This window comes from Mytilus edulis, chromosome 13 (assembly GCF_963676685.1).
Source record: "Mytilus edulis chromosome 13, xbMytEdul2.2, whole genome shotgun sequence".
NCBI classification, from domain to species: Eukaryota; Metazoa; Mollusca; class Bivalvia; order Mytilida; family Mytilidae; genus Mytilus; species Mytilus edulis.
The window spans coordinates 29,994,083-30,009,699 of NC_092356.1; the positions used below are offsets into that span (position 1 = coordinate 29,994,083).

The window sequence follows — 15,617 nt, forward strand, 5'->3', positions numbered from 1 at the left end:
CTTTTCAATAATTGTCTTACCTTAATGCAGCATAGAATTAAACATTATTTCCCTCTGTGAAAGTGGAAACATGCTATTTGTTTTGATACAATTTCGAAGTTACATATAACAAAATGGCGACCAAATAATTTCAAACGTAGACGATGTTCGACACTTATTTTGCACATGCAAATAGTTCAATAAGATTTAACTGTTTTTATTGCAATTAAACATGCCACGTTATTGTAACTCGTATGAAAATTAATAAAGCTAGATTGTGGAGATATTAATTAAGTCATCAACGTGATCAAAGAAAACAAACATGGCAAAGTGGCCTAATCACGATGTAAGTTTTGACAAGACTTAATATAAGATTAGTATTATAGATCATTATACGATTGTTTATGAAATCATTTTATGATAATATTTTATATCAACGAAAGGAACAAAACAGATGGATTTGTAACAAAGATGCAATATCTAATATATATATATATATATTTTGAAATCATTACTTGGGTAACCAGTACATTTTACATAATCATAATTAAACCAGTCACATACAGAGTTATCGAACCTAATTATGACTGGAATAGTTGCATATGGAAAGCTTGCCCATTGTTGAAGGCCGTTCGGTGGCGTGTATATGGACTTGTTCGTGTGAATAGTTGTCTCAATGGCATACATACCACATCAGTTTCGTTTTATTTTAATGACGACAAAAAGCAAATATTTCTATATATACATAACACCGAAAACAAAGTAAATTAATGATACATGTAGTTCTAGTACCACGCATTTTTACTTAGCCGATAGGTTTGGAACTATTCATTTCAGGAATATTGCATAATATTTGTCAATATCAAAATACAACTTATAAATAATGACTAACATTAAAAATGTAAACACGTCAAAGAAAAAAAGCAAGTGTATTCTATTTTTGTTTTATTGAGCTCAACAAGACATATTTTGTGTAAAACAAGTGCGATATCAAACAATAATAAATAAATAAATAAAGTTCAGTTAAATTAAATAAATTATACATTTTCAAAATCGATCTACGAGTATGTCATTCAGACTATATTTCAATTATATAAGTCTTCATTCGACCACTGCAAATGAGATCTTTGTTCAGTAAGAAATAGGCAGGGTGTGGCTTTCAAAAATCTTTTATCTACCGGATTTTTCTTATGCATTTCTCAAAGCAAAAACATAATACACACACAGTTACATACACACACATACACTCACACTCTCGTTCAATTCTCGTTTACTTAGTTTTTTCATAGATTTCACGCACTCTAACAGACAAATCACACACATACTCTTTGTAGAAATCCATAACAATATCAGCAGAAACAGAGGAAATATTAGCACTGCCCTGTTTTACTTTTGTAGACAAGTTCGTGTTTCAAAAAGACAAAGATCACATGGGTTCTTCGAATTTCTAGCGCAGAGTTCATATCCATGCTCTGCAATACTCCATATGCAGTATGGAGCCTCGTCATGGGGGTTTTGATTCAGTGATTACTGGACAGTTTCCATAGTGATTATTTGATAATCTATGAATGTATTTTTCATTATTTGAATATCTTGTATAAAAAAGTAATGATTATGTGATTAAAAATATTGGCAATAATTTTGTGACTATGTGAATAATATATTGGCAAAATATTTGTGATTATGTGATTACGTGGATACCCAAATGAGGGGCCTCAGTGTCACGTAGTATGGAGTGAGCGGATATGAACTCTGCATTATTTGACGCTTTTTTGCTCTTTCTTTTTACAATAATAAAAATACTGTTGCAAATAAAGATGCTCCTACTGCACTTATTGCAGATGTGATGGACATTGATGCTGCACCGTTATCTGCAACATTTCCGCCTGCTTGTCCAATATTATTAGTTGATGCAGATTGTCTGCTGGCTCGGTTGTAGCTATTTTCATTACATATATTATTGATTGCTTTTCTCTTTAAACCAATACATCTATCTTGAATCAGTTTGCATTCAAATTCTGTTTTCAAACCAATTGTTGCATCACTGCACTTTTGTTTTCTCATGGCGTCGATATCGCACTGCATATGGTCAAGTTTTACTCTGCAAATAGAAATAATGATTTTAGAAATGTGTCTATTGAAGGCAAAACAATATACGAAACAAGCCTTTCCCAATGTTTGCTTATATTTTACGAGTTATAAAGATAATATTTTGGTTAATTTAATCAACATCTAAGTATCTAAATCTTCATAATAGACTGATTGAAGACTGATCAATATTTGTCACAGATATTTCTTTTACTTTGAAAAAAAACCCACTTATTATAATCTATGCTCAAAAAGTTCTTTGAAATGCATTGACCTCCATTTTAAACGTCGTTGAATTAAGCTACTTACTCGCAAAAGTTTCTGAAATATTCTCCATTTGACATTTTGTCGGCTTGATTGAAGAATGTTCCTAATCGGTTTTCGGACTGTTTTACGCATGTCTGAATGGCACTGTCAGGCATACAAGTAACTCCCTGGGCATACACTGAAAACCAATAAGATATTCCACGTGACATTTAGTACAAATAACAAGCACAAAACAACCAAACTGTATTGAAGATTTCCAATTCGTTATTGTCTCTCTTCGTTAGGAAGCCGAAAATAAATTTATAAAATCTGAAAAAGTGCATATTTTCTCTTTTGTATGACGAAAGTTAACCCTGTATCAAATACTTAATAGCCATATCGTGTTTTCAAAAATATCTTATACAAATGTCGTTTCCTAAAGGAAAACTTGACCTCACTTTCCAAGGAACATGATCTGCCAATTATATCAATTTTTAATTAAACAAGAGGCTCTCAAGAGCCTGAATCGCTCACCTGAATTTTTTTGGTTTAATCTCTCATCAATGATTATTTTGGCTTTTCAATTTATTTAAATGTTCTTTGAATCGTCCTATTTTCTTCAAAAGCAAAAAAAAAATCATTTTCTCCTATGTTCTATTTTAGCCATAGGAGCTATGTTTCTTGACATACAAGGAAATGAAATATAAAATTTATACTAGATACTCTGAAACTCTGAAACTCATTTAGCCTAAGTTTGGCTGAAATTGATACAGCAGTTTCATAAGAGAAGATTTTTTAAAGTAAGTCAACATGATGAACAAATTGTGAAAAAAGTCTTTAAAGGGCAATAACTCCTAAAGAGGTGAATTGACAATTTTGGTCAAATTGACTTATTTGTAGATCTTACTTTGCTGATCATATTTGCTGTTTACAGTTTATCTTTATCTATAATAATATTCAAGATAATGACCAAAAACTGCAAAATTTCCTTAAAATTACCAATTAAGTGGCAGCAACCCAACAATTGGATGTTTGATTCATCTGAAAATTTCAGGGCTGATAGATATTGACCTAATGAACATTTTTACTCCATGTCAGATTTGCTCTTAATGCTTTCGTTTTTGAGATATAAGCCAAAAACTGCATTTGACCCCTATGTTCTATTTTAAGTAACGGCGGCCATGTTTTTTGACGGATCAAAAATCAAAGCACACACTTTGTGCAGGATAATCTAAGGAACAACCATGCTAAGTTTTAACCAAATCCATTCAGTAGTTTCAGAGGAGAAGATTTTTTAAAGTTAGCAAATATGATGAACAAATTGTGAAAAATTGTCATTAAAGGACAATAACCCCTTAAGGGGTCAATTGACAATTTTGGTCATATTAACTTATTTGTAGATCTTACTTTGCTGATCTTTTTTGCTGTTTACAGTTTATCTTTATCTATAATAATATTCAAGATAATGACCAAAAACTGCAAAATTTCCTTAAAATTACCAATTAAGTGGCAGCAACCCAACAATGGTTTGTTTGATTCATCTGAAAATTTCAGGGCTGATAGATCTTGACCTAATGAACATTTTTACTGCTGTCAGATTTGCTCTAAATGCTTTCGTTTTTGAGATATAAGCCAAAAACTGCATTTGACCCCTATGTTCTATTTTAAGTAACGGCGGCCATGTTTTTTGACGGATCAAAAATCAAAGCACAAACTTTGTGCAGGATAATCTAAGGAACAATCATGCTAAGTTTTAACCAAATCCATTCAGTAGTTTCAGAGGAGAAGATTTTTTAAAGTTAGCAAATATGATGAACAAATTGTGAAAAATTGTCATTAAAGGACAATAACCCCTTAAGGGGTCAATTGACAATTTTGGTCATATTAACTTATTTGTAGATCTTACTTTGCTGATCTTTTTTGCTGTTTACAGTTTATCTTTATCTATAATAATATTCAAGATAATGACCAAAAACTGCAAAATTTCCTTAAAATTACCAATTAAGTGGCAGCAACCCAACAATGGTTTGTTTGATTCATCTGAAAATTTCAGGGCTGATAGATCTTGACCTAATGAACATTTTTACCCCATGTCAGATTTGCTCTAAATGCTTTCGTTTTTGAGATATAAGCCAAAAACTGCATTTGACCCCTATGTTCTATTTTAAGTAACGGCGGCCATGTTTTTTGACGGATCAAAAATCGAAGCGCACATTTTGTGCAGGATATACTAAGGAACAATCATGTTAAGTTTCATTCAAATCCATTCAGTAGTTTCAGAGGAGAAGATGTTTGAAAAATTGTTAACGACGACGACGACGTCGACGACGACGACGTCGACGACGACGACGACGACGGACGCCAAGTGATGAGAAAAGCTCACATGGCCTTTTAGGCCAGGTGAGCTAAAAAGTGCCAAAATAATTTAAAAAAAATCTTGAAAATTCATGAGACTCATAAAAAGTAACAAAATCGCCACTGCTGTATATTTTTTTTAACGTTTAATGTATTTACCATTAAGATCAGAACACACGATGTTTAGAGCATCTTCGAGAAGATTCTGTTGATGGCCCCATCTGCTAAGTTTCTCTTTTGCACCGGGACAGTTGGTGATAGTGTCTCTGATACATTTGTACACCTGCTTTCTGTTTCTAATAAAAGCAATTCAAGAGAATGGTAAATGTTTATCTATCTTATTGAAAAAGAAACTCATCATAGATGAGAATAAAATTTTATCCCCCAAATGCGCGTTTCGTTTACAAAAGACTCCCCAGTGACGCTCAAATAAAAAACAGATATAAATATGATGGAGCCTTTAAAGTATTTCGAAAGATATATTGTTTTGAAAGCATTTCAAAAGATATGTTTTAAACGCATTTCGCAAGGTATACAGTTTTGGAAGCAATAACATTTTTTCACAAATATATAAACATCCTAAACTTAATAATTACGTAAACTAATAAATATATAAATAATTGGATAATTATAAACGAAAAGATGGAACACTTACTGGCAGAATTTCTGAGCTATGTTTCTGGTTCCAAGGATTTTAGTTCTGTCATGAGTTATATTAACAAGGAAGATATCAGGATCAATGTTATAGTCGTCCAAACACATCTTAATGTTCTGTTTAACGTCGGCTACACACTTGTCGGCTTGTAAAATGGCTGCAATAAATATAAAGGTGTAAATATATTTGGAAATATGTAATAGGATTCTTTTTTAATGGCATCTTTAGGAAAAAATAAATATATTACCATGAGAAAACTAAAACTATCTGCATACCAATAAAACTGAAGTATCAACCAATGAAATGCTTGGAAAAGTTAGAATGTATGGTTGATCTATTGTTCTATTTTTAGAAATATACTTCAAATACTTGAAAGAAGCAAAAATAAGATGATGTGTTATGCTTGCCAATGAGTTAACTCTCCACAAAAGACCATGTGACTCATAAATTAACAACTATAGGTCACAATACGGCCTTCAATAATAAGTAAAACCGATTCCCATGTGTGTTTGCTAGTTTAGTTGCATTAAATCGTAAAGTGACTGTCAATAAATGTTTTAATATTTTCTCCCATTATTTTCATATTTCTAAAAAAAAGTGATTGAAATTTACCTTCTTCTGGGCAGATTTGGCGGATTTCGTCTTCATTGACCTCGTGACATCTGGTTGGAAGCATGTGACACTCGAATTTTCTTTTTAATAAAACAGCTTTAGGATCACATGTTGGCCATGCACTAGCATCACACTGTACTTGCTTAACACGGACACTGGAATAATGATAATGATAATGATAATGATAACCGATATTGATACTAATAATGTTAATGATAATAAAAATGATAATGATAATAATGATATTGCAATTATAATATTCAAAAATTAACAGTTTGAAATATAATTTTTAAAAAGTGAACAGTAAATCTTTAGATTGTTAAAAAACCAACATTAATGATATAAAATGTAAACTTCATCTTAAAAAAAACTAAATCTTTACATTACTATTATTCACACCTGCAAAATGGAGAATTTGTATCAATTCTAATAAAACAAACATATGGAAAACTTACTCGCAAAAATCATTAAAGAATCCTTCCATGGATAGACCGTTCTTCATTTGTTTGGCTGATATGCTGGTAATACCTTTAGCCATGTCGGATGTACATGTACTGGCCTTGGCTGTTGGTTTTTCGAAACACTTCAGACCTAACAGGTATTCTAATGAAGAAAACAAAATTGTAAATTATTCATAACTATTTTTATACATAAAATTAATTGTATGCACAAATAATATAAGGCCATATTCTAAATTAATTAGAGTAAAAGATTATCGATTGCTGAAAATCAAGTCTCTGAAAATTGAAAAAAAAGCACCAAACTAGAACTGAAATATTTGAACATACCAATTGACCTTCACCACCTCTGACGATACGAATGTCTAATAAAATGTCACTTTATACAATGAAGTAAGTTGTATCTATTAAATTGTTCCACTTACATTCAGTTTGTGGAATGCGCGTATAAAGAAAAAAAACATGTAACAACAATAAAAGGGTATACAGCATAATGCTCAATTGAATCGTTCCATATTTGAACTTCATTTACAGTGCAATTTAACGATTAAAACACTAGTCAACCATTTTATCAATTCACACGTTGCCTACAGTGATTCTTCTGTAATAACTACCTGGAATATCTGCACATAACATTCCTACAGAACGTTCCATGGCGGCTAGATCAAATCCTGTCATAGACATAGTCTGTTCAGCTCCTGGGCATTGGTGTATAACTTTTGTCATGCAAATGTACAGTGCGTGGCGTTTGCTGTTAAAATATAAATTCGTAAATTAGGTAAATTAAGAAAATTACGACATTTCAGTAGCTAAGAACATTTTGAGGATAAAATTAGCAAATTTATAAAAATTAAAATACTTCTTTCCAACTTCGATATCAATAAGATATTGCGATGGATGACTTAAAGAAGATTTCGGTTTAAACATACTAGTATAAATCATATCTAGCTTGAAGTATATGGAAATATATTACTAGGAAAAACTTCCAAAATTTATTACATTTTCACCATATGAAAGAGGGTTTGGATGGGGTTAAATGATTAAAGAATAATGCCCTTAAAAATGAAGATTAGAGAATAACGGGCCAAAAAAATGAAGATAAGAGAAAAAAAAGGTTAATTTTTTGAAGATTGGAGAAAAAAGGGGTGAAAATTAAATGTTTACAGAATAACAGATCCCCCATGCAGACCCTCATGAAAAGCTCATTGATACTTGGAAGTTTTCTTGATGATAACGAACCGTTTTTGATTTATCAAATATTGCAGGTGGTAATTATAATGAGACTAGAACACACCCGTGATATCAGGGGTCCGTGACTGAATTAAAGTATATAACTATGCGCAAGCCTTATTTTAGTATTAGTATTGTCATCTGATAAAGTCATGCCGATTATAAGATACACAGTTTTTCTCTGCTTTCAAGTCTTTCTGTTTGAACCCGTCGAACTGAAACAATACTATTAATTATTTGGAAAACAAAAGGTCCTGGAATGGAGTATTTTTTAATCAACAGCATTGTCCTATATAAGTTATAAATAAAGTTGAATTCTTTACTTCGCTGTTTTACGTCATGCCCACTAACAAATTGAAAACTGTACCTATACGCCTTATTTTTAGTCCAGATTTTTAGTATTCGTATTGTTATCTTAGAAAGTCTTACTGATTAAAATACTACAATAGGTAACAATTTGACAATTTAGTAGTGTCAACCCTGTGGTTATGACCCGTGTATATAGCATATTAATCCTGAATACAACGTTTGGTGGTGCGCCTGTCAGATGCGGAACGTACAGATAAGATAATAGGTAACAGGTGAATATACTATTGGTATCGGTAGCGGACTCGACCCGGAACTTCTTAATTACTGGCAATATTAATTAAGTGGAAAACAAAAGGGCCTGGAGTGGTGTTATTTTTAATCTACATCTTTGTACTATATTAGTTATATATAAAGTTGAATTCTGTGATTCGTCGTTTTTACGTGATGACGGCTGACAAATTGGACCTCGTAATTTTAGTATTATAGATATATCGACTGATAAAAAAAACAATGTAGAACTGATTTAAATGTTACCTGCAGTATTCCTCTGCTTCTGCCTTTGATGTTCCCAGAAGAGCACCTTTGTGTTGGGATACGCTCTGGAAGTACTTCTTGGCATCGACACCATTCTCTGCAAAACACTTCTTGAATTGCTGCTGAAGTGTGAGCATACATGCTCCTGGTACTGTAAACAAAACAGAAACATTTGTGTCAAAGAGTGATTTTATGTAAGGTGTCTAATGGTTTCTTTGAAATAATGACTGAACTACAATTCAAATATTTTGGTTTAGTTTTCTGCTTAATATGATAAGGATTTTATTCTTTTTTAAATTCGTTTTACACACATTATCATAATACTTGCTGTCGATTGTTAAAGCACACATATGATGGCCATAGATTTAGCATACGTTGAAGATCGCCGTTTTATAACATAGTTATTAATTCATTTATTTGTCTTCTGATTATTTCGAGAATTTTCTTGTAAAAACATTTTTTTGTTATTCTAACACATTTGTTAAATTGCCTTTCAAATGATTTTATTTGTCTCTTGCTGTTGTTTTACTTCTTGATTTGTCACGTGCAACTTTCTCGTCTTGGTTCGAGACTTACCAGAGGTATTACGAGACTTACCACTAGTGTCATGACAGTATGAGCCGACAGTTATGACCATGTTAGCAAAAGTTCCTTCAGTTATAAGTAAATCTCTTTGTGTACACCCACTGTTGGCTACAGCACTTTTACCGCATAATTCAAACTTTTGGAAATTTCTGAAATAAATAAAATTCAAGAGTTTAGTTTTTATAGAATTTAATTTACAATTTTATGTGGTATGCCTCAGATTTTTATATGTTCTTTCTTTTTCTTCATCTATTGACGACAATGAAGGCCTTTAGCAAAAGAATTTATAAAATTTGCGTAAATTTACAAATATATAACCAATTAATTTAAATGGTATTGTTCTATTTGGTAACAGAAATACTTCAAGCAAAGATTGTACTCTAACGAGATACATTGATAAATATGAAAATTGATATTGAATATTAAAACTTTTCCTTACGGCGTGACAGATCTAAAAATCAGCCTAATTATATACCTTTGTTGAGAGAGAAATAAACAGGCTATTCACAGCAATTAAACTTACTTGCAAATGGTTTGATTAAGTTGTGACATATCTTGTCCTTGTGGAACCTGTCCTTTTGTCAACAGCATCATTAAATCTGGAACTGGAATCTTCATTTCATCCATAGAACATTGGTTTAAATCTGTTTCAAATTTAATGATACATTCGGATGGTGCCCCTCCTGGCCCAATAATAGGTTTTCCTGTGCCTACATATAAGAGGGAAATAGTGAGTGATGCACACAATAACAAACCATATTCGTTTTAATTGCAGGTTAAACTTGAAGAATTCATCCATGAACAGATCAATGGTTCAGAAATATATATTTATAAAGATATAAAAATAAAGAGATGTGGTAAGATATCTATGATTTCAATTAGACAACTTTACATCCGAGTTCAAATGACGCTAATGTAAGCAATTATAGGTCAACGCCTGGCTTTCAGCAAAAAGTAAAACCCATGCGTATTGGTAGTACTGATAAAAACATATACAAGTTTTCACTATGGTGTTAAATTGATAACATTTAAGAGCTTTATTCAACAATGTATATCTCAGATTAAACACTTCCTTAAAAAGCTTTACAAGTTATGATATTTTAGGAAAATAGATTTCTGGTAACCATGGTAACTACTCAAACTTACAAATGCTCTGATAAGTTGCCATCATGTTTTGAAGCGTCTGGCCGACCATAAAGGATTCTTGTTGTGTACACTCTTTGTTTGAGGTAAGTGACTGGAGAGTTCCAGAGGCACACTGTACGATCACCTGTTGCATACCTGAACTATAAGAGTAAGCAAAAGGAAAGTAAGAACAAATGTTAGAAATGAAAATATATGTATGTAAGTATGTAATGAAAACTTCTAAAGAATGGGAATTGACGACGGAGTAAATACTTCCATTTGATTTATAATAAAACATCATATGTCATTATGTATTTTTGAAATGAAATGTTTTCCACCAAGCATGCTACAAATAGGGGAGATAATTCATAAGACAGTGCAATATAGTGCATGCACAATTACATAATTTTAAAAATAAATTGAACTGATAATAAACCAGTGAAAAATTTGATATGAGAAAATTATTGAAAGTAAATCCTGATGAAAAAAAAATTTCAACAGGAAATAATTGAAAATATTTCAGAAATAAATTCAAGACTGACTGACTTTTCAAGTAATCACATTTAACTGTTACTGTTAGCGGAAGCAGTTTACATTTAATCAAGGGATGTCTATATAATTGATGTAAGTTGATTTCAAGGAAGTAAATACATTCAATCTAAGTACTAAATAGTTAAATCAAATTAAACAGTATATGGATGTTCAGTACACAGATCGCATAAGGGAACGACCATTTAACTTTAAAAAAGGGGGAGGGTGTATGATTTTTTTTCTTCCAAATATTGTCGACCAGCAGATGACCAACATGATATTGTGAATACATTTTCTCCATATACCATTTTTGAAAAAAAAAAATTGATTGATAGCGTCGAAAAACTAAAAAAAATAATTTTAAATGTTCTCACGGCCACTAGGAAATCCTCGCGAGATCTCTAAACATAATATTGCCTTTATATTGTTTTGCTAACCTGCATGTGGTGTTATTAAGTTGTTGCATTGTCATTCCAGTGCCGTCTGATGTATTGGACAACAACTTGAAAAAGTTTTCAGCAATTATTTTCTTCTCTGTCATACAGGCCCGGAACTTCTTATCAAATTTAGCTAAACATGGAGGCATTTGACCTTCAACAGCTGTAAAATAGATATACATGGTAAATACATTTAAATTTAAGCTGAGTTCAAGTTTATCTGGCTAGATAAATAATACATCAAAATATTAAGAGCTTGTCATACGTTGTTATGGCCTTTCCATTGATGAATGTTTAATGGTACTTTTACTTTTCTTATTTTCGTTAAATCAACACTTTGGGGTTGCCGCCTCATTCCAACATGTTATTCATTATAACATCGGGTTTAAGAAAGTTTTTGAAAACAATGATACAGTTTTGATAGGAATTTCGTAGTTTGCGAGATAATGAGAAACTGTACATGCCAAGGGAGCTACCATTTGATTTTTAGGGGGGGGCAAAAAAAAAAAAAGGCAGGATGACAATTTATGTAAAAAGTCAGGATAATCTAATTAAAAAAAGGAAGGACCGAATAGAGTGAAAAATAAAACAATAGTACAATTCTTACCATCGCCATCGCATAGTCCACCTAGAGCTCGACCAGTACTCTGTAGTGTATTCTGCATCATCTGATTCTCTTGGTCAGTACATTTCAGACTGGTCAAGGATCCTGGAATCGGTCCAACACATTTCCCGATAGATTCACGAGAACTGTAAAAGGAAGAAGATGAAATAAGATATTTGTCCATTTGAAAAGAATTAAATTATAAACTAAATGTTATCGGGTGGCGGATCCAGGATCCAGGTGGGGTTCATGAGGTTTGAATCCCCAATTTTTTGGAACATCAATGCGTTTGAATGGGGACATATGGTCGTACCCCCGTTTTAAAAGGCTGGATACGCCCCTTTTATCAATATTTACCATATCTTAAATTAAAATAATATTAACTTACCTAAAAAGTTGCGAAACCCCTCAAGTCGGTCTTAGATAGATAAATCCCCAAAACTCATAGGCTTAATTAAAGCATATTATTACTTGAATCATTTTCAAAATTACTTGCGTCTTTTCGATGGAGAATTCATATTATCAATTGGAAAATCAAATGTTTTTTTTCCTTTACTAGTCCCTCTTCCCCTTATTTATATAACTTTATTCGTACCTGCAAACTTTTGTTATGAGTTGTGCCTTATTGGTATTCTGTGGTAAAGGGCCACTTGTTCCATTCGTGATTATAGAGAAAACAAGATCCAAGGTGAAGCCTCCATTTGTTTCGAAGCATTTCCGAAATGCTTTGTCGAAACCAGCTAAGCATGCGGAATTAAATTGTTGCTGTTGTGCGGAGGCAAAAACGAAAAAAAATCCTGCAAAATACAAATATATATATCATGTTAAAAAGAATTAAAAGCGTTATTTTATTAGCTGGAGTACACACAGAGAGTGATTTAAAAAACATTGTTAATAAGCAATACATCGTATTCGGAAATTCAGTATATTTCTTAATGTATTTTGAAAAATACTAAAAAATATACAGTTTTGCTCAGTGAATATAATACACATATCATTGTTTTAGAATTTCACTGAAAGTTATAATAGGAAAATGTATTGTTTTTCAGTTATTCAAGGCCAAATGAGAAAGATAGAAGTGATTTAGAATCATATCTGTCACCTTGGTACTTAATTTGACAATTTTATTGAATAGTAAGTGAATATCATGAACAATAATGATGTATCGATTTTCAGGTAAAATTGTACAAGTATAGTGACAACTCGATGTCTCTATTCTATGACAACCCGGAAGTCACTGGTTAAGGAAGTGGCGAGCACGCGCCTCGTGATGTCGCGACTGGTTTTACGTAAACTTGTACCGATTGTAAAACTTTACCTGGCGTTTTAATTCAGATTGATCAAGCTTGTACAAAATTTGAAAAAAGATTTATATCGAAAATGTGAACATTAATATAATTTTCCATTATTTTTTAATTCAAATATAATTTTGCCGGCCGGCAAAACATTCTTTTTACTAGATTAAAAAAAAAATATGTAGGGGAGTGGTATTTCTGACTTTTCTCTTTTGTGATACTGGAACATTAAATACACTGATTCTTTAAGAGATAGATATATGTGTATTTGTTCTTCAGCTATATGCTGCTTTTAAATTGGCATTGTCAATAAATGCTTCACAACAAACACTCATTTTACCAATGTACACTTATTACATATTGTTGCTTCTTTATTAAAAAATGAAAATGTTAACAGAAATACAAGTATATTAAGTCTTCCTATAAAAAGCAACTGGAACGTTATGATCAGTATAATCAGAAATGGTACATAATGAAAGAAATTCTAGAAAATCTGAAAATGTTCGTCTCCTTTTTGCTATGGAGTGAAAGCTAAATAAAATGACTTGTCAACACGGCAACACAAAGCCTACATGTTTAGTTAGAATCAATATGTTGTGTTATACAATTATCCGGATATTTTTATGGCAGATTCGAAAAAAATGTTATATTATATATTTTAACAAAAACAATTCATTGAATTATGATGTTTCTAAAAAAAAACGAGGTCAAGCAATTGTTTTCCCTCATAGTGAAACATCTTATATTTAAATAGTTCACATAAAAGTAAGTTACAGAAATTTGTTAATATCAGCAGTGGCATTTTTTCCAGAAACTGTTAGTTATATATAGTATAGATAATTGAAGACACGATTTGGTCAAAATGGCCCAACATTAGATGAAATTCCTAACGTTGTAAGACAGCAGAATAGAAAGATGTGTTGTTAAATATTTATCAACTCCAGACATTAAAGGAAAGGTGTTATTGCATGTTTGATAGGAAATCAACATATACTATATCGGAAACTCTTTTGTGTTTGCTAACAATTCCGTCTTAATTTCAAATTTAAAAAATCCTCTTAATTTTATTTGTACAACACAGTTTTAAAGCATGTATCTTTTGATTAGGAACATACATGTATTTGTCAGTCTTTTATAATGTATGTAGAATTTCAGACGTCTAAAGCAATGTCGAATTTAACTACATACACATGTCTGCATTCCTCGTATCTTTTATTACGTTAAGAATTTGAATGATATACTTAATAAACAAAATCTGTATTTCTCATATCTTTCATTTTGTTTATAATTTTAATTACTTTCTTAGTGAACAAAGTCACATAAAAGACGCAAAGTATACTTTATGGCCGGTAAATGTTGAATACTAAATGGACAGTACTTTATATGCAGCATAGAAAAACAAGGATGCTTTGAAGAAACTATTGTTAGAACATATACTGAGTGGAACAAGTTAACCAACATTCAAATAAAAAATATCCAAAGTTATATATTAATTATTTTTTTTCAAATTGCCGAGTAAAAATTATACCTTTTGCTGTTATGGTTTATTTTGTGTTACAATAAATATATATATTGCTATGATTAGCAGTATTTACTTTTGATATACATGTATATACAAAATATTTGCTTAACTCTCCTTATTCAGTATAGTTTTATGTTGACTTTTGGCCTCAGCCTACCCGGATGCAGTCAGTTTATCTCAGAACCACGTGACAAACAACATCAATATTATACTTTTAATTGAGCTATAAGAAGAGAAAAAACTGTAGCAAATAAACGACTTCGCTAAAAATCCCCTAAAATATCTAAAATTTATTTTGAGCCAAAATTACATTTTAGTATTCTCGATATGTGGAAATAAGAGAACACATTTTTTTCATAACGTATGAACAATATAAACAAATAAAATTACTGGCTAACTTTTAAGAAAAAAATACAAAAGGTATTTGATTGAGCTGGAATCTCTAAGAATAACTTTACTTGTTTCTTTTTATTAAAATTCATTACGAGTCTAAACACAGTTTAAGTTATCTAGAAACGTGAAAGAACACACCGGTACAGTATAATACTATTAACTATATAGATAAAATAAAACTACTATATAACTTACCAAGAACGGTTACTATAGACGCTTTCCACATTTTTTATGTTATTTCATGCACTTGTATATATAAATAGTCCTATCTGATTGTTCTTTTAAAAAGTTCTTGTTCGAAAATTGTGTGTTGTTACTTGTTGCGATGTTCTTCAGAGTGACTGAGACTTGAATTTGTACTAGTCTTATTAGGGGAATTTACGGAAGTGACAATTTTTGCCCACGGAACTTACTATTAGTTAGTGCCCTTGGCAAGTTCTCGTCAACAAACCGAAATTGGTCGTCAGAACAATCCATCAAACATATACGTATGTATATCTATGTATATACACCGTTTGTTGTGTAATCTTGTACAACTTAGTTTTCTACTCTATAGTATAGAGCGGTCTGTTATAAAACATATATACAAAAGTACCGTTGGTATTCTGTTACGAAATTTGTTAAAAAAAAATTCTTTCAAGATACCGTTTACTGTATAA

The 15,617-nt window shown here is 31.4% G+C and overlaps 1 protein-coding gene across 1 annotated transcript; it reads right to left on the bottom strand.

The window, feature by feature from the left end:
* Positions 1-907: 907 nt before the first annotated feature.
* LOC139500031 (uncharacterized) lies at positions 908-15,303 on the bottom strand. The gene is made up of 15 exons (XM_071288730.1): positions 15,154-15,303; positions 12,344-12,545; positions 11,752-11,894; positions 11,145-11,307; positions 10,198-10,337; positions 9,575-9,761; positions 9,064-9,200; positions 8,467-8,617; positions 7,008-7,144; positions 6,391-6,538; positions 5,936-6,090; positions 5,324-5,480; positions 4,828-4,964; positions 2,377-2,512; positions 908-2,080 (listed from the first exon to the last, which is right to left on the bottom strand). The coding sequence occupies exons 1-15, from the start codon at positions 15,182-15,184 to the stop codon at positions 1,765-1,767; spliced, it is 2,340 nt and encodes a 779-aa protein (XP_071144831.1). The 5' UTR covers positions 15,185-15,303; the 3' UTR covers positions 908-1,764.
* Between the last annotated feature and the right edge of the window lie 314 nt (positions 15,304-15,617).